The sequence below is a fragment of the Barbatula barbatula genome (assembly GCF_947034865.1).
Source record: "Barbatula barbatula genome assembly, chromosome: 15".
Taxonomy (NCBI): Eukaryota; Metazoa; Chordata; class Actinopteri; order Cypriniformes; family Nemacheilidae; genus Barbatula; species Barbatula barbatula.
This window is the reverse complement of record NC_136778.1, coordinates 9,895,191-9,917,414: the sequence shown is the minus strand read 5'-3', so window position 1 is coordinate 9,917,414 and position 22,224 is coordinate 9,895,191. Positions and strand designations below refer to the sequence as shown.

General features: G+C 37.7%; 3 protein-coding genes across 7 annotated transcripts in view; 1 reads left to right on the top strand and 2 right to left on the bottom strand.

Annotated features, from left to right (window-relative positions):
- The window catches only part of LOC306904202 (nesprin-1-like), a 75,163-nt gene extending 73,442 nt beyond the window's left edge, over window positions 1-1,721 (top strand). Inside the window, exon 104 of the mRNA XM_079473959.1 lies at window positions 797-1,721. Coding sequence (XP_079330085.1) covers window positions 797-1,058 — 262 coding nt within the window. The 3' untranslated portion in view covers window positions 1,059-1,721. The remainder of the gene's footprint in view (window positions 1-796) is intronic.
- esr1 (estrogen receptor 1) lies at window positions 1,474-15,551 on the bottom strand. Of its 5 annotated transcripts, none has more exons than XM_079473961.1 (9): window positions 15,438-15,551; window positions 14,540-14,973; window positions 10,491-10,711; window positions 8,749-8,865; window positions 6,959-7,297; window positions 5,586-5,724; window positions 4,486-4,619; window positions 3,434-3,617; window positions 1,474-3,350 (listed from the first exon to the last, which is right to left on the bottom strand). In XM_079473961.1, exons 2-9 carry the CDS (start codon window positions 14,860-14,862, stop codon window positions 3,089-3,091), a joined length of 1,719 nt encoding a protein of 572 aa, XP_079330087.1. In that variant the 5' UTR covers window positions 14,863-14,973; window positions 15,438-15,551; the 3' UTR covers window positions 1,474-3,088. The 5 variants fall into 5 exon arrangements, with proteins under 5 accessions (XP_079330087.1, XP_079330088.1, XP_079330086.1 ...); XM_079473962.1 differs by having other exon boundaries at window positions 14,540-14,978; window positions 15,438-15,550; XM_079473960.1 differs by having other exon boundaries at window positions 14,540-15,335; window positions 15,438-15,545.
- A 1,293-nt stretch (window positions 15,552-16,844) lies between these two features.
- On the bottom strand, window positions 16,845-22,186 carry armt1 (acidic residue methyltransferase 1). The gene is made up of 5 exons (XM_079474882.1): window positions 20,213-22,186; window positions 19,615-19,720; window positions 19,147-19,388; window positions 18,871-19,036; window positions 16,845-18,460 (listed from the first exon to the last, which is right to left on the bottom strand). Exons 1-5 carry the CDS (start codon window positions 20,263-20,265, stop codon window positions 17,681-17,683), a joined length of 1,347 nt encoding a protein of 448 aa, XP_079331008.1. The 5' UTR covers window positions 20,266-22,186; the 3' UTR covers window positions 16,845-17,680.
- Between the last annotated feature and the right edge of the window lie 38 nt (window positions 22,187-22,224).

Sequence of the window (22,224 nt, the reverse complement as noted above, 5' to 3'; positions counted from 1 at the left end):
CAAAGGATTTCAGTAGCCGAACAACGACGAGGGTACACATTGACTTGCATTGGTTTTGTGTACAGAGAATAGAAGTGAATGGCGGGTATAATTGTTGTTTGGTTACCAACATTCTTCAAATTATCCTCTTTTGTGTTCTGCAGAAGAAAGAAATTCATACAGGTTTAAAATGACAAGAGGTTAATAAATAACAGAATTTTCTTTTTTGGGTGACTTATCCCTTTAAATCCAAATCATGTTTTTTTTGCTATCATCATTTTGTTGCTTTTTGTTTTGGGTGCAAACTATTCATCACGGTGCTCTTATATCCTTCTTAAAATCGGCTGAAGTACTGGAAAAAAAACATTATAATAATTTTCATTTAACGTGAAAAAACATGATCTGTAATCTATGTAATGATAAGCAACGGGTTATTTTCATGTACATAACTAAATAATCATTCAAGTTTGTATTCATAAATTTACATTTATTAATATTTTATTGATGTGCTTGACTATTTGTCAAGCATTGTAGAATGTTTGTTGTAACTTTTTAAAGAAAGATATAATAAAGTCAATTTAGTCGATGTCTCTGATTATACAATACAAATAACAGCAATTTAAAAAATATATATGTCTGTCCAAAATATGTAGCCTATAGAGATTTGAATATTAGCCATAAAATAAACTGATGGAGAGAAGTTAAAACTAGTCACAACATTTGAAATAAATAGAGCTTTCTGCTTTGTGTTCATCTGCGCTCGTCATCGAAATTCATATTTGAATGATAATCGTAATCCATTTGATTTGTTTCCTAGGTTGGCCAGCGGTTCTGGATGCGTTGCATCTCGCTCTGGTTCCTCCCGGCCACAAGGTGGCGCTGCTGTGGCTCGCTGCCAGCCCTTTCTGTTGAGAGTGCTCCGGGCAGCACTGCCACTCCAGCTGTTACTGCTGCTCATAGTGGGCCTAACCTGTCTGGTTCCAATGACTGAGGAAGATTACAGTTGTGCTCATGCGAACAACTTCGCCCGATCTTTCCACCCCATGCTCCGCTATACCAACGGCCCGCCGCCTGTATGAGCAGGACGAGACTTTACAAATGCCTTTATATATTTATTATTAGATTCAGAAGTACTGCAGGGCATAGCAGGACACAGAATGGACGTGTTAGCCAAAGTCGTTTTTTTCGTGTCCCTGTACAGTGTGATACTGCTGCTAATTTCATTTTTTCTCATTCAGTATACCGTGTATCACTATTGAGATCATTGCAATGTAGACTAGTGTTGGACATCTGTAGCCAATCTCTTCTGTCCCAAAGAAACAGAAGAAAAACTATGAAAGCATAACTATCTACTTAATAGCACTGACATAATGGTACAGCACTTATACCGTCCACGAAAATGGCCAAAATACTTTGTTTTATTTTTGTATTATTTAAGATTCAAATGGTAGGAAGGCGTTATTTTCAGTATTATTTAAATACAAGGGTTTTTTTGCATGGCAATTCATCTTTTTATTTTTTGGCATGGAGTACAAGTTTATTTTCCACAAATGCGAAACAATCACTGATAGGTGTATATCTATGAGAGATGTGTGCTTTTTACTGATTGATATCTACTTACTGTATTTTAATTTGTGTTATGACAATGTGACAAAACATTAATTATGATTACAACGTCTATGCCTATTTATGTATGTACAGTTTGCTAATGCTGACAATAAAAAACACATCCTTTCATTCGATAGATGTGTATAATTCTGCTGGTTTGCTTATAGTTTATCATTCAAATATTTGCATCAACTCAAAATCAAAACTTGAGCTATGCGTTACTTGTAATATGTCAAATTTAAATGAGTGAAATGTAATAGCTGATAAATGCAATGTTAATATCTGCAGGACTTTGACCAAACATAAACACACAGGAGGTCATCTGAAAGACATCACATCATAATCACACATGCTTTTACACTTCACCACAATAATACGCGAAAGAAGCAGAGTGTAGTGCAAGGCAGTCAGTGTCTGTTATATCCAGTTATCACTAGGATATCAATAATTATAATCATCTTCAAAGATAATTAATGTTCAAATGATGGTCTTTTATAAGTCTGGTCATACAATCAAAGCAATGACATCACTGTCACAGTAAAAATCAGTTAATACTAAAAAACGAACCAAGCCATATAAACATCATAAAACAGGCTTACAGCACTTAGGCCTTTCGCTGATCTATGATGTGTTTTCATTTTTGTCATTTAATTTAAAATTCAACATCTAAAAATATAAAAAATATAGCACATTTTATTCATAAACAGATCGGATTACGAGCATCAATCACACTGATATGCAATTTAAGAAAATAGTTTTAGACGTGTAACGCTGTTTTCGTGTTGGCCTGCAGGCGGCGCTCCTGTCTTTATTTTTCTATTAACTTATACAGCGCTCATGTGACTGTGTGCTTAGAATTAACACTGATGAATTATTTATATTTTGTGTAGCTGCTTATAGTTACACACAGCAGCTATTGTGTGTAATTGTAATGTAATTATAATAGCATGTCAAATGTATGAAAATCAGTTTAATTCCTGTAAAGTGTTGCTCTTCTGCTTATGTGACTGACAGCTCAGAAGCGACAATGAACATGTATTGAAAGTAACACATTTGTTTACAAAACAATTTTTTGGATTATCGTTGGTAAGGAACTACATTTTTATGAATTAAACTGATTTTCATACAATTTTGAAGAAATTGCACGTATCTTATGCAATTTACATTTTATCTTCATTAAGTGTTTGTGTATAGGCCAGCTGTTGAGAATATTGTCACTCAATAGAGCTAAACGAAAAAAATAGCAGCTTCTTCATAAAGCTGTGTCTCCGAATATGACAGACAGAGTCCAAACACACCTTTTATAAAGGAAGTTTAAAACTGTGACCATAAATGTGAAGTGTTTGAGGATCTAATCTGCCCATTGGCACTTGTATTAATCTGGTTAGGCATCTGAATTTGAGGTGGAATCTTTTTAAGGCACAAACAGATACTCCCCTTTATCCCCAATTGAATTAGTAGGCAGCAACATTGCGATGAATCACAGTCCACGGTTTAGCTGTTAAATTTTACCAGTATGTGTTTCAGATGCTATGACTCCGGACTTTGGCTCGGAGTTGAGCTGCATGACTCCATGTCCTCTGGAGGGACTGCCGTTACTAGTTGTTGGTGTAGAGGGCCGATCTTTCTCATTATGTGCCCAGGGTCGCTGCACTTTCCCTGAAGAGTGGAACCGGTGAGCATCCAGCATCTCCAGCAGCAGGTCATACAGGGGGACTCGATTCTTGCACTTCATTCTGTACAAGTGCTCCATCCCTTTGTTGCTTTCAGAAGGAAGCATCACCCATCACTTATTGTAAGTTGCGGCATACAAAATTATTCCTTTATGGATCCAAATCTTTTTTACCTCATGTGTCTGATGTGGGACAGGAGCAGCAGAAGCTGGGCCTGTCGACGTGATTGCAGCTGCAGTGAGGCGCCTGATTTACTGATGCAGTAAATGAGGGCATCAGTGATGTTATCCAGCATGCACTGCACCATGAAGCTGTCTGTCAGGGGCTCCGCAGGACTGGAACAGAATGAAAACGCACCTGTCCAGATCAAAAACATTAAGCAGAAGAAGATTATGTTAAAGTGGAGCTGACATCTTGGACAAGTAAGATTTATTGACACGGGTTGTGATGTAAATGAGATGTTATTAACAATACTTAAAGATAAAGATTTTTTATATTTTGGACCAGTGTTTTTTACATCTTGCAAAATGGTCAATATAAATTATAGACCAGACTATAAATATAATAGTATGTAGGCCCAATTCTATTGCATACCCCTTCGCCTACCCCTTACAGTTGTCTTATGATGCGGTGAAATAAGTAATGCGGTACGTTGGCAAATAAATTATACTCGCGTGAGCAGCCATGCTGGAAAATGCAATACCCCTTTGTTTGGAATGAGGTCATGAAAAATCTTTTGGTTGAAGGGCTATAGGACCCTTCCCCTTTTATGTCAATTTAATAAAATTACAGAGAAACGTGGGTTAAAACTTGCTAAATCTAATATGTTGGACATGTTATTAAAACACTTCAGGTGTTACATTGGTTAAAAACCACAACATGTGCCAACCAGGCAGACCACGGTTTTGGAAATGTTGTCATGGAAACACAAAACTCCCAGATCAGTATATGTCACTTAGGGGTTGTGTCAACCAGGGTGTTTCTGCCAGCTTATTTTTTCAATCGTTCCCAACGGAAACGCTACGTCAGCACAGGCGCTCAGCGTATCATAGTATTCAATGCGCCTCCGCTTGAAAAAACACGCCGTTCAAGTGTCCGCAACAACACCTGATGTTTTCATCTGCTTAAAATCGCCCTTAGTGGATCTGGAGCCATAGGGACTTCATGTGTGTTTGTGACGCATCACTGTAGGTTCATAAAGGTTTCATAAACCTCAACTACTTACCAGAATTAAGCAGTATGATGGCTTTGAGACACACAAATTCCTCCGTCTTAAGTTTGAGACTGCGGAATCGAGCCACGGTTGCCAAGAGCATGTCGAAAATCTCAGCCATTCCCTCGACACATTCTCCTTCACTCCTGTAAATTAAAAGACTCCTGTCATTTCCTGTGATACATGCCCTGAAATAATCAAATATAACAACACATAATTTTTATATAGCATCTTTAAAAGTGGTTTCTCAAAGCACTAAATTGTGGTATTGTAAATATGATTTACTTTAAGCCAACCTCATTATCTCAAACCTGTGAACCCACGACCCTTTACTTTTGCGCGGGTTTGTTTTTTATTAAATTCATATCCCCTTACTCATCGATGATGCTGTTCCTCTTTTCCCAATTGGACTCTCTTTAATTACAAGCTACCTGTGACATGGTCTTCTGAAGAGAAGCAATAAGCTCTTCAGAAAATAGTCCCCACGTCCTCTTTTACCAATCCAGTTTTTTCACAATCATTCAATTTTGTTTTGTAAGGTACAGCCTTCCTCTGGGCCTGTCCCTTCTGCGGGGGATAAAACCTCATGCACCTTAATGTTCTTTGAGAAATTGATGCAAAAAAAAGCGTAGCGGAAATGCATCAGGTCGGTGTGACATTCCAAAAAGCTGACAATCACATTCAAGCTCACCAGATCAATATCAAGTAAAAATGTTTTAAGCATCAAGAAGTGGGAGTAAAACAAGCAGAACTGAGTTTATTAGAGTATAACAGTTGTCCCCACAGGTTCTGTCAGAGCACATATGTCCTTTTCCATTATCATTACCAGTCAAGCAAGGCTAAATTCAATCAAAACAGTTGAAAGCATGTTTCATGCTTGTCAAAGCGTGGTTCACATTTGTCTGTTCATGTGTCACTGGAGAAATCCAAGTCATGCTAAACCCAAGAGTATCAGAGGATTTAATTCAGGTTAGTCCAAGTTCAGGTTAAGTCGTATTTTAAGCCACTACAACGTTTCAAAATGTCTGTGCAAAATACACGAGTGCAAACGTATATTCTGCAATAAGCTTCTTAACAGTGGCATTCAAGAGGAGGTACAGAACATACAGCACCTGTCGATGATGAGATCCTCAGCAAAGATGAGTTTTCCAGGTGAGTGAATAGACCTCCATGTAAGTCCAATCATTAACACCTCCAGCCAGGAGCTCTCCAACAACTTAACCTGATCATGCAAAGAGAGGTCCTGGAACCCTGCGGAGAACAGTGACATCATCTTGAAAAAAAAGAATACAATTTGTAGGACTAAAAGCTCATTTAAATGTTTTTATAAAATAAACATATTTAGGAAATTCCAGCATTTTCGATGTGATGTTTCTTTAGGTTTTTTGCCTTATTATTAATTATAGGACAGTGTAGAGAGATAGGAAGTTATTGGGATGAGAGAGGGGAGCAGGATCGGCAAAGGATAAAATAATTTTAAGACATAATTTTAAGGTCGAAAAACAACAAAGGGTTGCTTTAAAATGTTCTATAGATATATGTTTAGGTAAAATCATCATTTTTGTTTTAGTCTGTGAACTACTAACAATATGTTTTGACAAATTTCAAATAACAATATTATTTCTATTTGTAAAACATGAAAACATGAAAGAATCTCTGCTTCTTTTCAAACCTCAAATACTGAAATGGAAACAGGTGTATATTCCCCTTTAAGCAATACAACAGAGAGATATGTGTACATGTATTTTGAAAAGGTTAAAAAATGATGTAATAACCTCCACAGTTTTCCTGTGTCTTATCATGCTGTCAGTCTTTTGTTAAGAGGGGCTTTACGTGGATATTTAAACCACCAAATATTGAAATCGGACCTAAAAGTTCGGTGAAAACCTTTGATCAAAACTTGATGTTTCATTTTAATGTTGACATTTTTCCATGAAATTGCCTATTGCAGGAAGATAATGTATCACATCGGATGGTTTTGATGCTTCGTGGAGTGTTACATTTCATTTCTGATGTATACTACGTGAGGGTTATGAAAGTCGTGATCATCACGACTCATTATTAGTCTTTCCCAAAATTTGGGGGACCTCGCCCACATACAGTGAAATGAAAATCTTGTCTGCTGTAGCTCATAAAAGAAAGTGTTTACTTCTCAGGAGAGGGTAATGAAGACCTCTGAACAGCAAATGTAATGGCTCACTAAAACTCCCAGCGGGTTTTATGTGTGTGTGCTAAGCTCAGCTGGAAGTCAAATCAAACTGAGGCGCAGCATAGATAACCGTAATAACCCCTATGTTCTTTATCTTTGCGCCTGTGACCTTGTCGTTTGAATCACTGCCACCTGTGCTTTTAAAATCTGCTACCACGGTTACAAAAAAACAGGCAAGGCTGTTACTGTACTTCTCCCAGAAATTACTTGTTAAGATGTATGAACCATTCCCTCGATGTTGTGCTCATAATGAAATGAAACGTTCATTATTTTTACCTGGTACTTTCTTAGCCCAGGCTATCATATGGACGAGTTCTTTATCGGCCATATTGGTGAGCAGGGACATCATTGTGATCTCTGTGTACGGGCGGCTGTATTTCTGTCTTGAACAGACGGCTGGTGGCTCCGCCCCCATGAGTAACAGCAGCACCTGTTCTGGGTTCATGCATAAAGCACTGACCACCCCACCGTTGCCTCTCTTCCTTTTGTTCTGTGGAGCAACCGTCTTTAGACCCACATGGGTCGGCTGTTCATTGTAGCGTTTGTCATGATCCTCACTAGCACTCCTCCTTCTCTCCCGCCTGACAGCTCGACCACCTCGATCCTTGCGAATACCTGCAATGGAAATGATGGGAACCCCTTACATTATGAATCTAAACTGTTTTTGTATTTGTTTGTTTTTTTATATTAATTGTTTTTAATTAGGCATATTTTAACGTCATTTTGTAGGTAAACTTACAAAAAATAAGTATACGTTTATTTTATTATATTAGTATATTTACAAGCATACTTTATGATGTAATTACAGTATGAATAAATTGTATATAAATAGTAGTAGTATACTTGTAAGTGTACAGTACCAATTCAGTACTTAATAAACCAATTTCATTACTACCATATCAGTACTTCTTAAGCCCAAAGTATAGTCCGGCAGTCCATGCGCCGCCGGCATCATGTCATTTTTGTCATCAGGAGGGTCCGCGGTCACCCACACACCCCACAATGTTCTCGCCTAAGATTTTTCTCACCTTTAGTTTAAGTGTAGTTTATAACTTCATGTGAATACTATACTACAAAGTGAACTTATATGAAGGTATACTGATTTTTAGTTTACTAGTTAAATACTTATAGCACATTTTTAGATTAAAACAAGTATACGCTGAAGTATTCTCTCAGTAAGTAACTAGTAAAAAAGATTTTTAATAGGCTACTCAATGAAAAGAGAATCCACAAATACAAGCTATTACACATGACAAGCATACTTAGAATAGTTCATTATAGTTTTAAGTATATCAAGTCAAGTAAACTTCAGTGTGTCATTTTAAATATATTTCAGAGTGTACGGAAAGTATACTTTTTTATTTTTTTAGTTTAACAGAAGTATACTATAGCACACTTAATTTGACTTTGAGAATATAGACGGTTTCATCTTAACAATATAAATAAATGTTACTGCGGATGCGCATTTTTTGACCCCAACTGAACTTCCGGTTGGCTAAACTTGCCTCTCCAATATTTTGAACTTAGACTCAATGTTATATCAATGTATGCCAATGTACCATACGGTTTGTTTAAATGCGACCGAAATACAGGACCCGTTCAACACATTGTTTATTTAATAAAATGAACATACATCAAATTCAACATTTATTTAATACAAATATTATACAGTAAAATAATAATACAAATTGATATTAACATAAAATTAATATATAAAATATATATTATATTATTAGACACTAGCCAAACACAAACCGGAAGTTAACTGGGGGTCAGGCGCGTGTGTCCGATGAAACGGTCTATACTTAAGTAAAGTTTAAGAATTTTTGTAAATGATATTACTTTATGTGCTAAACTTGTACTTGTAAGCATATCATTTCAAAACTATGTGAAGCTACATTTTTAATATAAAAAGGAATAAATATACTTTGTGTACTACTGTTTACAAGTTTGTTTGAAAACTAAGTATATTTCTGAAAAATGCTAAGAGCACCCTTGAATAAACATTTTGCAAGGTTTGCATTCGGAACTTTTTTGTGAAGATTGGCAGTATATAGTATGCATACCTCCTTTCATCATCCCTACTTCGTAGCACTTGCGTAGTCTGCATGCTTGGCAGCTCTTCCTGCGGTTTCTGTCAATAGTACACTGGTTGGTCGCAGGACAAACATAGTCATTGTGACCTGGAGGCAGAGATATCGAGACTGATTTGTTATTGAAGATCATAGGTCCAAAATCTTTATATTCTTTGGAGATGTTTTCATTATTTAACTCTGTATTAGCAATATGTAAATACTGTTTTGTCACAAGCAACAAAGCGTGCGGGGCAGTGCAGTGACGGCCTTGAATCTGATTAAGTGTTGAGAGCAAGAACATGCTGTTCCAGCGCTACAAATTACATTTTAAATTAGATGATTGTGTCTCAGGCAAAAATGTCACACACACCTACACACACAGAGGCATGATATACAAACACTTGTATGAAACAAGCAGAAAATCCTAATTAAGGTTTCAATAAGATCAGAGAATGCAAAGCACTTATATGAAAATTGGCGGGTTAACAAGATGATTTTAAGATAATAAGACATTTGGATGGCTAGTAAAAGTGACAGGTTCAGTGCAAAAAATAAACTGCTGAGGAGAGAGACACCTAGCACAGTCAGCAATGTGTCCTTGAATGAGCCTTGGGTTCTCAACTAAAAGATATACTTCAGAATATTTGAGAGTGCTCAAGTGTAACTATAGCAAGTATGGACCTACTTCAGGTACACTTTAAATATCTTGCATTAAAAGACTGATATTATTCAAAAATCATGCAATCCTCATCAAAAGTCACATTCAAACACATTAGGCTTAATATAAAGAAATGTGCATTAGGACTCCAAGTAGGACTCCAAATAAAGTTTAATGATAATTTTATGTCAGTAAGTCTTAAGCGATATGTCAGTAGGCTAAATCTGTTAATAAGTTTCAACTATAGAATAAAATAAATGTTTTTTAAGTGTATTGCTATAGGGAGATCTTTTAAAAGGAAAGTAATATTTATTTCTAAGAGAAGAGCTATATGATTTTCTTTTCTGTGCTTCAGGTCTTTCTCGCTCTCTTAATAAATATCTTGGCCTATCCTTCTGTACTCCCACATACTGTACCCTAAAACACATTTGGCAGGAACACAGTTACAGACATTTCCCCTGCTGGTTTCCTGCAAGAGAAGCTACTATGTCAGGGTCAGGCTCAAAGCATCTACACAGCCTGTCATCTCATCAAATCCACCTAGATCTGCAGCCCCTTCAAACGTAATACTGAACCACAAATGAGCTACAGGCAGCGATAACTGTGACGGTCAGGTGGTGTCTCATCAGATCTATGTGTGAGACTTCGATTTTCACCTTTTTTATCAGCTTTAAAAGGAAGGAGAGAAGAGAATATGTAAGGCTGATTGTGAACTGCATTCATTCAATTCAAACTTTTGTTAGGGCCTGACTTGAAAATGACTAATAAATAACTATAATACATTGATACAAAAAAAAATTATTTAAACATTGCACGCATGAGTTTTGTAGATCTGCTGTTGTTTTGTGCATGTATGGTAGAAATAATGTAGCAGCTGGCCTTAAAGTTACTACGATGAAACCTTGTTTTTTTAAGCAATAATGTTCTTAAAATATCATGTAGTTTTTATGAGATATATTAAGATATATTCAGCTCTACAGGAGAGCAAGGCATTACAATGTTAGATTTTAAGGTTAAACATAATAAAGCTCATTGCTTTCTCATTTTCGGCTATTGTCACATGCAGGATGGTTACCTTGAATGCTTCTCTTGAAGAAAGCTTTGCAGCCCTCACAGGACCAGACTCCATAATGGTAACCAGAAGCATAGTCACTGCACACAGCACAAAAGCGTGTCTCCTTCGCTAGACCAAACCCTGTGGCTTTTGACCCGTTATACAACTCCTTCCTGTCTGTAGCACTGCAGAGGTCCTCACACAAGCCGACACCTGCAGGCTGAGAAGCTGACACACTGGACCTGAACAGAGGAAGTGGTATGAGGTGTCACAAGTCATCAAAGAAAATGCAATTTTTGGAAAAAAGCAGATGATAAAATATTGAAAGTGAACTGCCATTCATACATTTTACAATAACAGAACTTATCAAAACTGGAATAACACAATTGTAATGTATGGAAATGAAGTGGCTAAAGAAAATCTAAAATAAATTCAAACTGGTTTATTTCACAATCTTCAAGCAGCCACCATGGTGTTCATATTTATTCTGATCACAGTTTTTCTTTATTATTTAGTTCAGTAAAATAGTATAAGTGCTTAAAGATATTAATATATTTGCACAATTATTAATTTTTGTTTATAAAACTAATTTAAAACATTTAAGCATTTAAAACTCCTGAAACGTCATACTTTACTTGTGTTATAATAAACTACAGCATGTAAAAATATTAATATTCATTATATGTTTTGAAAGAAAAGGGCTTGAACTTCAGATGGATTTTGGTGAAATGATGGATTCATACAATTTGTACTTTTTTCACTTAGACTTCCTGTTACCTCACAGCTAGTTCATAAAAATAAAAACAATTAGTACTTTGAAAATCACAATTAATTTGGCTAAAAAAATCAATGATGATACCAAATTTATTCAAAAATTGCTGTACATACACATAATTTCTTTAAGTAAATGGCAAACCTCCTCTCTACTGTGAATGCCCCCTGTTCTTTCCTGACCTCTTGTACTAGTGTTTGTAAATATTTATTTTATCCTTAATTCTAATGTCCAACAGATTTCTGGCATAACCTCAGAAATAGACTTAAGTGCTGTCTAATGTCATCCAATGTCAAATGTAATGTCTCAGCTGTGTATTAAACACATACTCAATAGGCAAAGCTGGAAAAGCATTGCTTTTAGCTTTAAAAAAAACATTAAACCATTGGCTGCCACTAAATCACTTTTGGGTTCCTCTAAAAGTGTAGAAAGTGCTTTTTGCTCTTAGCCGCAATGTGATAACTGTAATACAACTGTTGTTTTCAGTAATTGTTCTCTTTTCAAGGTCTAGACACAGAATTTAATGACAGACTTTACAAATCTCTGTGAATAGACATGGAATACAGACAGTTTTTAGTGTGTGTGCCTGTGTGCCCCTTATACAGATTAAATAGGCACGTTACTCCATATACGTTTACAAACTACAGACCACTATCTCTCCTCGCCTGCATTGCAAAAACCCTTGGGCATGTGGTAGCTGACCAGTTCTCCTCATTTCTCACACAGAACAACCTCTTGGACAGCAACCAGTCTGGTTTCAAGAGCGGTCATTCCCTCGAGACCTCACTGCTCTCACTCATCGAAGCCCTGAGAGTGGCCTCTAAATCATCTGCACTCATCCTACTGGATCTATCTGCCACTTTCGACGCTGTCAACCACCACATTCTCCAGTCGACCCTCAAGAATATGGGTGTCTCTGGAACCACGCTTCAGTGGCTCGAGTCTTACTTCTCAGATAGGTCATACAGAGAATCCTGAAGAGGTGAGGTCTTTGAGTCCCAGCATCTCAGTACGGGGTACCCCAGGGCTCAGTTCTTGGACTGCTGCTCTTATCCATATACACAATGTCCCTAGGTTCTGTCATTCGGAAACATGGCTTTTCCTATCACTGCTATGCAGATAACACACAGCTCCACCTGTTATTTCAGCCTAATGATCTAACGGTTTCTGCGTTGCACTCTGGATTAAGGACCATCACCTGCAGCTAAACCTTGCAAAAACTGAACTACTAAAAACAGCACAACCTTTCACAACTTTTCATCCTCTACAATATTAGGAGAATTAGACCTTTCCTCTCTGAGCATCCTACGTAAGGTCTTGTCCTATCCAGACTGGACTATTGCAATGCTCTCCTGGCTGGTCTTCCAGCTTGTACAACGAGGATACGATCCATAATGCAGCGGAAAGAGTGGTCTTTAACAAGCCGAAGAAGTCCTCTCTTCTTTAGGTTGCACTGGCTCCCTATAGTCGATCGCATCCAATTAAAATCACTGCTCTTTGCCTACAAAACCACCACATCTTCACTGGCTAATTCAGATTTATGTACCCATCCGATCCTTGCACTCTGCAAACGAACAACATCTTGTGGTGCTGTCCCACACAGGGGGAAAACTACTCTCACGTACTTTCTGCCGATGTGTTCCACGACTCTGGAACAATCTTTTACTATGGTAACACCACAGATATAAACACTTGGTGGTTCAAATACCCATGTGAGATCTCTCTTATAGTGCCTCATTTTTCATAGTCAGGTAAGTGCCATTTTCAGGATTGTCACATCCATAACGCTTCATTTTCTTCATAAATGGACAAATGAAAATGAAGTAGTATAGTCTATGTTCTATAAAGAGGCATCCCTTCTCCATTCATTGGGTATTATTGCTTCAGGATGGTGCATTTTATTTTACAGAAATCCTACAAAGTTTGTTGTCTCCCCAATAACACGTCCTTCTTTTGTCACATCCAATAACGCATGTTTATTTCCCCTTTTTAAAAAAGAAATTATTTACATAGATTGACATTTTTTTAAGTTTAGACTCTATCCACAAGGGTTTAATATAATCAGAAGGTTCAATATAATTGTGACAAATTTATTCTCTGAGAATTTTTATGTCATGTCCATAACGCAAAATGTCCAGTTGTATTTAAGAATCGGCTAAAAACACATCCCTTTTCTCAACATCTGACTCATTAGTACAGTCTTCCACTTATTTTCTACTTTCCTATCCCCACCCCAAAAAAAGACAAATTAATTCTTAGCTTCATATACTGTGGTAGACTAACTGAGACCAGTTTTACTGCTCCTTTGCAGAAAGAAACCTAACATAACATTTCTTCTTTAGTGGAATAAAGATAGAGTGTGCAGACTGGCTTGTACTATGAGAACAACATGTACTTTCCAACCAACCATATGTCATGAACATTTAGTCCATAGACACAGAAAATGCATGTGCCACAGGAATGAATACAAAAGAAAATACACCCATATGTTAAAATAAATGTTAATAAAAATGCAATCGGATCTGAATTCAACAGATTTATCTTAAATGGCTAAATATTGAATTCAAATGAAGTACTTTTGCTAATGGTACTTACTAGAAAGTCATGGGTTGTTAAGCAATTGAAACACATGAACATTTAACATTTAACCTAGTTTTGTGTAGCATCAGCATAGATTGGTTTAACAAGCCTCACAAGTGTATAAAAATATGTTTTATATGTTGTATTTATTTTATAAAACCGCCTTGAAAACAGGTGCCTGAGCAGAATTTGTAGTGACCTAAACAAACATCGTGCCTCAATGAATCCTAAATAAGGCGTAAAACAATTCCTACCTTATTCACTTCATCTGATTAACTGAACAGCTCACAACATTTCCATCTTTCATCAAGGTCAGCAAATATTTGTAGGGTTATTTTATTTGTTTTTAGCAGGTTTTGGGTGTTATGTCTACATACATTATCACCACAGTAACACTATGAGTCCCACAGCTCATATTAAAGGGATTGTTCAACCCAAAATATACATACTATTCTGTCATCATTTGTTCCCCCTCATTTTATTCAACCTGTATATGAGTTCTCTGAAACAAAGTGTCTCAGTGGTTTTTTCCATACAATAGAAAACAATGTTGGTCAGTGTTGTTGTTCAGTTACCAACATTCTTCAAAATAACTTCTGTTGTTTTGTGCAGAAGAAAGAAAGTCATACAAGTTTGGAAAGACAAGGGTGAATAAATGATGACAGAATTTTCATATTTAGGTGAACCAGCCATTTAAAGATGCCCAAGCTCCACTGACCTGTAGACTGTGCTAGAGGAGGTGTCCAGATAGTAAGACACCTGGTGAGTAGAGTGGTGGCCACCATGATGGCTAAGATACGGAGGAAGCTGGGGGCTGGAGGGTGCGAACATGAGAGGGCTGCTGGATCCCGTGCCTAAAGACTGCAGATGTTCTTCAACCGCTGGACCGTGAGGGTCCGGGGGAGCCGGATAGTATCCGACAGAAGAAGGCTCAGTGGGCGATGAGGTGCCGTAAGTCTGAGTTGGGTACTCATAAACTCCATCTAGGTAGTTGACAGAGGTGGTGATTCCCCCCGTGCTGTTCTCCTCCTTGGGGTACATGGGCGAGAGTTTGCGGAAAGCGGGTGGTGAGGAAAGTCCCTCCGGATCTTCTCTCTCAAGGCTCAGGCTTGTCCTGCGTCTCTGCCTGGCACCAGCAGCCTCTCCGCTGGTCTGCCCTCCAGACATCACCATGGAAACACACACACAGCCAGCATGACTTAGGGTACTATCTGTTCATAAGCAACGACCGAAATACTTTTTTTAAGCTCTGTATTCGCCTCCCACTGCCTCTCAAACCCTCTCCCCCTTGCTCTACTTTGCTTCCGCCCTGCTGCTACGTCTAAAAAAATAAAAAAGAAACCCTTCCTCTCGCCTTCGAATCTCTTTGGGTAGAGAGGACCACGTTCTTAGATGTGTTTCCTTGTCGATGGCCCTCACTGGGCTTTAATATTAAACCTAATGAAGCGTTTAAACACAAAAAGCACTCCGTCCTGATCTCTTCTTCCTGACAGCCAAGTAGATTTTCTATTAAACTGGAAATGGACAGAACAGGAAACAAGTATTTACCTTATTAAAAACATTTGGTTAACCCAAAACAGATATGTTGAAGAATGAATCTTCTACACCAGCCTTACCGAAATCCAAACCGTTCCTTGATTGAGAAGCTTAGTCACAATGGCTGTTTTGTGTGTGCAGCTGAAGTATCTCTATCATCCTGCGTCTTTCTAACCTCAACTGTCTGTAGCTCTGGCTAAAAAAAGAGGTAAACAAATTAAAGACAGGTCGATATTGACAGTCGCTCTCAGAGCAGGTCAAAGCAACCAGGTAAACAAGAGATACGAGGTCACCATCTGATTCACTTGCCAAATGATTTTACAGGTGGTGGGTTTTAAAAGTGCTCGCTACATACTGCCACCACCGGTAATTATACCAAATACTCAATTTAATTTGATAGAAATTGTCTCTTTAAAAACAAAATAACCAAAATGGATAATTTCTATTTATTAACACCAGCAGTTAAAGTAAATGGAGAGAGTGTGGGCACGTTGTAGGCCTTTTCAGATAGTTCAGACTCCAGGAGAACATTTAAGATCACATTACAACATAGTGCATTCATTAATTCCTAAAAGGAATAGTTTACCCAAATAATGGTCTCCATTGACTTTCCATGGAGGAATCTAAAAGGACTATGGTCAACTAAATGGGGACCGTTTTTAGGTGAACTACTTACAGTAATTTTACATGGAGTGAAAACTGTAGGTTAGGTTTCAGATGACTTTAGGGTGACATGGTAACCTATTACACACAAAACACATAAAAAGCTTACGGAGTCTGAAATGACTGTTGTAGTGAAAAACTAGAGACAACCAACAAAATATTAATAATATTATTTTTATGTCAAGTTATGCTTTCTTTCGTGTGCACCGTCTCCTCGCAAACATTTGAGAATGTTTCGCAATGCTTTTTTGAATAAAATCCACATTCTATGACATGCTGTAGTTTGCCACATGGTTTTGTCCCAAACTTCAAATATTTTAATGCTTTACTTAGAACAGTGGAATTATGAAATAGCAAATATTGTTGAAAATAGCTTGGGACATCAATTTGATAACTATTGTAGTTATGTGGTGTAACACACTCAACTGCACGCAGTGATAGATGAACACCGATTGCGATTAAGTCTCCATCTCCTGCCCTCAATTTACAATTGAAAACACACTGGATAAACAACAAAAATGAATTATTCAGTCATTGATTTAACGCAATGAAACTGAATCTTTAGTCCACCGATTAGCAGCATTCATCATTCAAGGTTCAAAGACTAAAACTGTGACCTTGATTTCCAGGAAACCAGCATGTACACAGAACCTTGCTCACCCTATAAACCAAAAGATAACATTCGTGTGTTTATCAATGCTAACAAATGCTTGGGGTTCAAATGCCTCTACATTGCAGAACAAAAGCAAGGCCTCTTGTGCATCCCTGGAAATATCCTCACCAGAAAGGTTCCTGTGAAAGTAAACAAATTGTGCACATAGAAGATAGGTCAGAATCCAGCAAATGTCTACAGTGGGAACACCGCTGCAAACATAATGTAATGGATCATAATATTTTATTATTTATAATATAAGTACATCTGAGAAGGATTTTTCAGACATAAAACCCATCTTAAACTCACTGGTTGCACTAGAAGAGTAGAAAGTACAATCAAGAAACGTTTTTTCAAACATTTAATTGCATAACATTTACACAACAAAGAATTAGCATTTTAAAGAGTACAAACAGACAATTGCAGGATTAGAACAGATGCATCCCGAGTGACTGGCATCTTGTTTTCAACATGATCATAAATAAAACAAAATAGCATTCTTACAGATTCTACACATCTGGTAAACTTTGAAACAGTAGTGCTAGTCATTCTAAAGCGTAAACAAATAATGAAAACGGTTTAATGGTCAACAGCCAATATTTAGTATATCATGTAAACAATTGTCAATGATGTTCTCATGCAAAGCCTAATTTCCAGAACACAAACACACAGTGTTACACAGCATATGCTTAATGTCTAGATCGAAATACTGAAACAAACTATTTTCTGTAAACTCAAGAATTCTGGATGAAATGCATCGAGGAGGAATTTAATTTCAGTACACTTTTTTTGTATTTACTATGCATCACAGCAGCACAACTATTAGATGTCACCGATTGTTGTGCCATTTACATGAGCAGCATGTATTTAACCTTTGCCGGTTAAAAGCAAAAACCAAATGACACAGCAGACATTTGTTTGGCATGTTGGTTAGTTTCGTTTCATGAATACATTTACTTTCTCACCTCAGGTTGGTCTTCCATCACTAAGCTCTTACTAAATATTGCCCTACTGTCCCTTAGATGCTCTGGAGAACTGAATCACAGCATATTTACCATTAGTCATCCAGTCTGGATCTTCCGAGCTGAGCTGCTCAGCGTGGCCTGACTGCAATCCTACCTGAACATTCGCCTTCAATGTTCTGATACTACAGAGCGGGGCGGCCTGGAACCCTCTCAAAGCTCGGTCAAACAGAACTGTGTGCTCCCACATTCTATCACCAGTCAGCTTCCTGTAGTTTAGGTCTCCTTTGAACAGGATCAAATCAGAATCCTGTAGCATGCCGTAAAGATCAGCTGCATCAGCTGGCATATCGCAAAACTCGTGGGGTGAGGTCCAAAACGCATGGTCGTGGTATGACCAAGTGCCGTCCTTCATGAAATGTTTCCATTGTACACCACTGGCCGACATCCACTTGTGATTGGACGCCATGGTCTGCATGATGGTCCACTCAAAATCTTGTTTTGTGACGTCGGAGACAAACCACGGGAAGGATTTGCCGTGAAATCGGATTTTCTTGGCGAGTCCAGCAGAAACAAGGAAGTCGGCGAGGACCAGATCAGTGATGAGCTCAAAGCCGGCGTTGTCTAAAACAATGTCAACACTCGCACGTTTCGTTCTCGAGGTTCCACAGCCATGCGCAGCAACCAGCGTTGACCAAACCTTGTTGGAGTCATCCACTAGAATGAAGCGATGAAGATCAGGTAAAGAATCGATGGGACAGGACTTTTGAGAGTTGTCCTGACCGGCAGAGATGGACAGATCGCACTTGTTTCCCCACAACGAGACCTACAAAGTAAACCAAATGAATCAGGCATTCTGGTACTGGTAAAATACACAGAAACATTAATGTAAGGTCCTTCTTTCGATCATGAATTCGAGGCAATGCTGAAAACAAGAATCACCCACGGGCATGATACTTGACATCACAAACAGGATATGACTTTGGTTAACAAGATTTTCTGTTCAATGTTAAAGATGTGACTCATGAAGCTTGTGGTTAACGGTTCCAGTCGGCTCATTAAGGGTTCCTCCAGGGTATTCGGCTCTGTTGGAATAACGGCTCTGTTCGGCTCTTGGGTATTTTGGCTCTGTCCATTACAGCTATCACCAATACAAGAGGAGCATTGCTGCTGTTTGGTTTCAATGTCATATAAAGTAGTTTTGGAAATGAGTATTGAAAACCTCCAAATACAAACCTGGAGCAATTTGAGAAAGTGTTCCTGCAGCTGCACCTCAGACATGTTCTCCATGTTGGTGATGAGTTCTTGAAGGTATGTACAGAGGGATATTATTGCCTGCTGAGATTCAAAAAAGCTTTGTGTCTTTCCCTCCTTAAACACATCAAAATGATCCATAGGTGGACTATTGGGTAGAAAGAAAAAGGAAACAAAGTTCATGAAACCACCAAAAAAAGCAACAACTAGAGTACAATAAATAAAGGAAAACTTTGTATAAATGGAAAACTGCCTTACTTTAGATGCAAGGCCTCTCGGATCCTCCGGTACATGTAGCACTCCACATACAGCCATGGTGACTTGAACCAGCTGACAGGTTGTCCATCCTCCATCAGGCCCTGCTGTCTTTGCATGTACTTGTTCCAGGTCTCTGTGTCTTCAGCATTATCAGTCAAAACCAGCACAGGTTTATCTGTCTGCAGTTCATTCCTCATCTTGGACAGGAAGGAAATGGCCCTCTTCTCTGCCTGGAGCCCCTCCTGATTAAACAGGTTATCAACAAGTTAAATCAGGTAAACTAAAGTTTCCCACATAGGGTCTTCCGGCACGGCCCAGTAATCTATGACCCATATTATACAAAAAGGTTAAACATTAATTTTATACTAAACTTCAGACGTAGATGTTACTTAATAATAATTCCTTATTGAAAGATCAGAGATCACACCATTGCCATGTATTTATGGTAAAATATCCTTTATACTTTACCTCTCCATAATCTTTGAAGAAATTATCCTTATTGCGGTGTATTGTGTCTATCACTTTTGTCAGTATGATTGGCAGCCTGTCTCTGACAGTCAGATAGGCAAAGGACCTAAGAAATAAGTTCAAATGAGTTAATGTCTGCTTGGTTAGTTAAAAATAAATTTAATACACTGTGTTCACTGCGTTATAAAAAGGTTTCACGTGCAACACCATTTTAAATAAGGCATAATCATTAAAAAATAAACCTAAATATAAAGGCTTTACATTCAATAAGTGGCATCAAGGGGTTGGAGCCAACATAACATTCAGCAGCATCTATCTATGACATCATTGTGACTTTGACACACAAAGTCTTATTCTCTATATTTTTGCATATTACTATAAACACGTCTTCTGGATTTATGGGTGTGAGTTAACCTCACTATAGATTCGCTTATGATGCACTAAAACACTAGGTAAGCAGAACACTGAATTTTGGAATTGATCGCTTATTGCATTATGCAATGACAGGCCAAAAGAGGATGTTTTTCAGTGTAGCCGAACTGTTTACAGATCAACAGGAAATTGTAAACGTTTAAAGAAGGTCAATAATTACACATACCCCTCAAACTTGGCAGAGAGCGATAGCGGGGCCAACGTCTTCTCCACCTCCATTTTTGCAACCCGGAAGAACTGGTGAAGATTCTCCGAAAAACTTTATTTAAAAGTGACCGGTGATGAATGCACAATGCCACGTGAAGATTTAAAACCCGTTAAGACACTTCTCTGCTTCACTCGCACAACGTGGATACACGAAATGATATACACAAACGTGTAATTTAATGTTATAAGAAAACAGTTCTTAAAATATTGTAAATATCTTTCTCGATCCACTACTGTCCTCTTGTGGCAATGAGAAGAAAAGCAGATTAATGTCGTGCATGCGCATGGATCTTTATGATACATTTTTAAATTGTTTGTTTAATCGTAGCAGCTACTCAGAAATTACGCAATTTATTCAGTTTAAATGAATCATTTTTGTTTTGTAAGCAATGGCTCAGAATATGCTATTGCAATGCAGCCTTAAAGATTCAACAATAAAGGGTTTGTTACTGATTGACTGTTATTGATCTGAAACAGATACACTGGTTTGCTTAATGTATCTAATCTTGACCTAAAATTCTGTAACAAAATGTTCCGACATTTAACTTTTAAACTAATTTGATATTATTTGACTATTAAACTTATTTGAAATTTTAGCATTCCCGTGTTTTAGTTTTTCTTTGACTTAACACATTTAAGGAACTAATTTGATTTTCAGAAACTGACAACCATGGTCCCAGATGCATTTCACCACAACACTAAGGGCCTAACAGACAGCTTGCTTTCTATGGAGTCACCACCCCCAACTTCCCTTTCCTTGTTCTTTTTTGCAAAACTCATAATTAACCGATATTGGCATTTTCATTTTGCAGTTTTACACTTCCAGGCTGTTGGACAAACCTCTTAACATTTTCCACAGTTGTTTCGTGTAGCCTATTCGTGCTTGTTATCCCCCACATTTCCTGACATCTCTGGTCAAGCCAGTTTACATCCTGTCACCCCCCCCCCCCCAGTATAGCGAAAGCTTTGTAGCTCTTCGCACAAACAAAATGAAAAGAAACATGTTTATCTTTTTTCACGTTGTCCGGCTCTCCGTGCACAGCACTGTTCAGAATTAAATGAAAATAAGCCATTTATTATTAAGCTTAATCGTTCATAAAAGTGGTTTCTAGGAAAGGGAAATAATATAGCTTACAACTAAAAGCAGCTTAAAATTATTTTAAATAACACGAGGTCCGGTTGTTAAAATATTATGAAAATGTTCTCGCTGACACTAGATGACGGATTAGTTCAACATATTATGTACAGCCATTCACTAGAAATAAACAAGTTTTATTTATATATTGATGGTATACATGCAATACAATATATGTCAGACTCTATTATTTTTAGTCACACTTTAAAATAAGCGTTTGTATTTTGGGGCTTTTCAAGACCTTCCAGAGGCAATACATTTCACAAATAAATAGAGGCTGCAATTCATCACCGTCTGTTACAATAAGTATATCATTCAGTCTTTTGTATTAGTTTGCATTAATATAAACCAAATTAATTGTCAAAATACACGTTAAAAATGTATAAAATATTCTCAAAAATTCAAATTAATTTCTATAGACTTTTGCTATTTGCATTGTGTCACAAAACACGTTGTTACAGGCAACACAACGAGTACCTCAATTACGAAGTTGTATTTTATAAACAACGAAGTTCATTGTAGCCCGTGGATGTGACTTCGTGTTTCAAAGTACACGCTGCTCGTGTGCATGTTTCTCTCGGATGTAAAAGTGCCCAGTCTGTCAACCGAAATGCAAATTTCCCCGTGGCGCGTATCTGTCTCGATACGTTATCTTAATGTGGGGGTGGGTCGGATGACCCACGGCTATCCAACGCCACCGCAATCCGTTTAAGCGTAACGTTCACCAACGGAACATTTCATCACTCCTGAACGATCGCTCAACATTCATCTCCGCCGCACCGTAAACGTTCAGCAGTTCGTTCATCTGGCGGCTTTTACCGCCACGTACCGTTTGT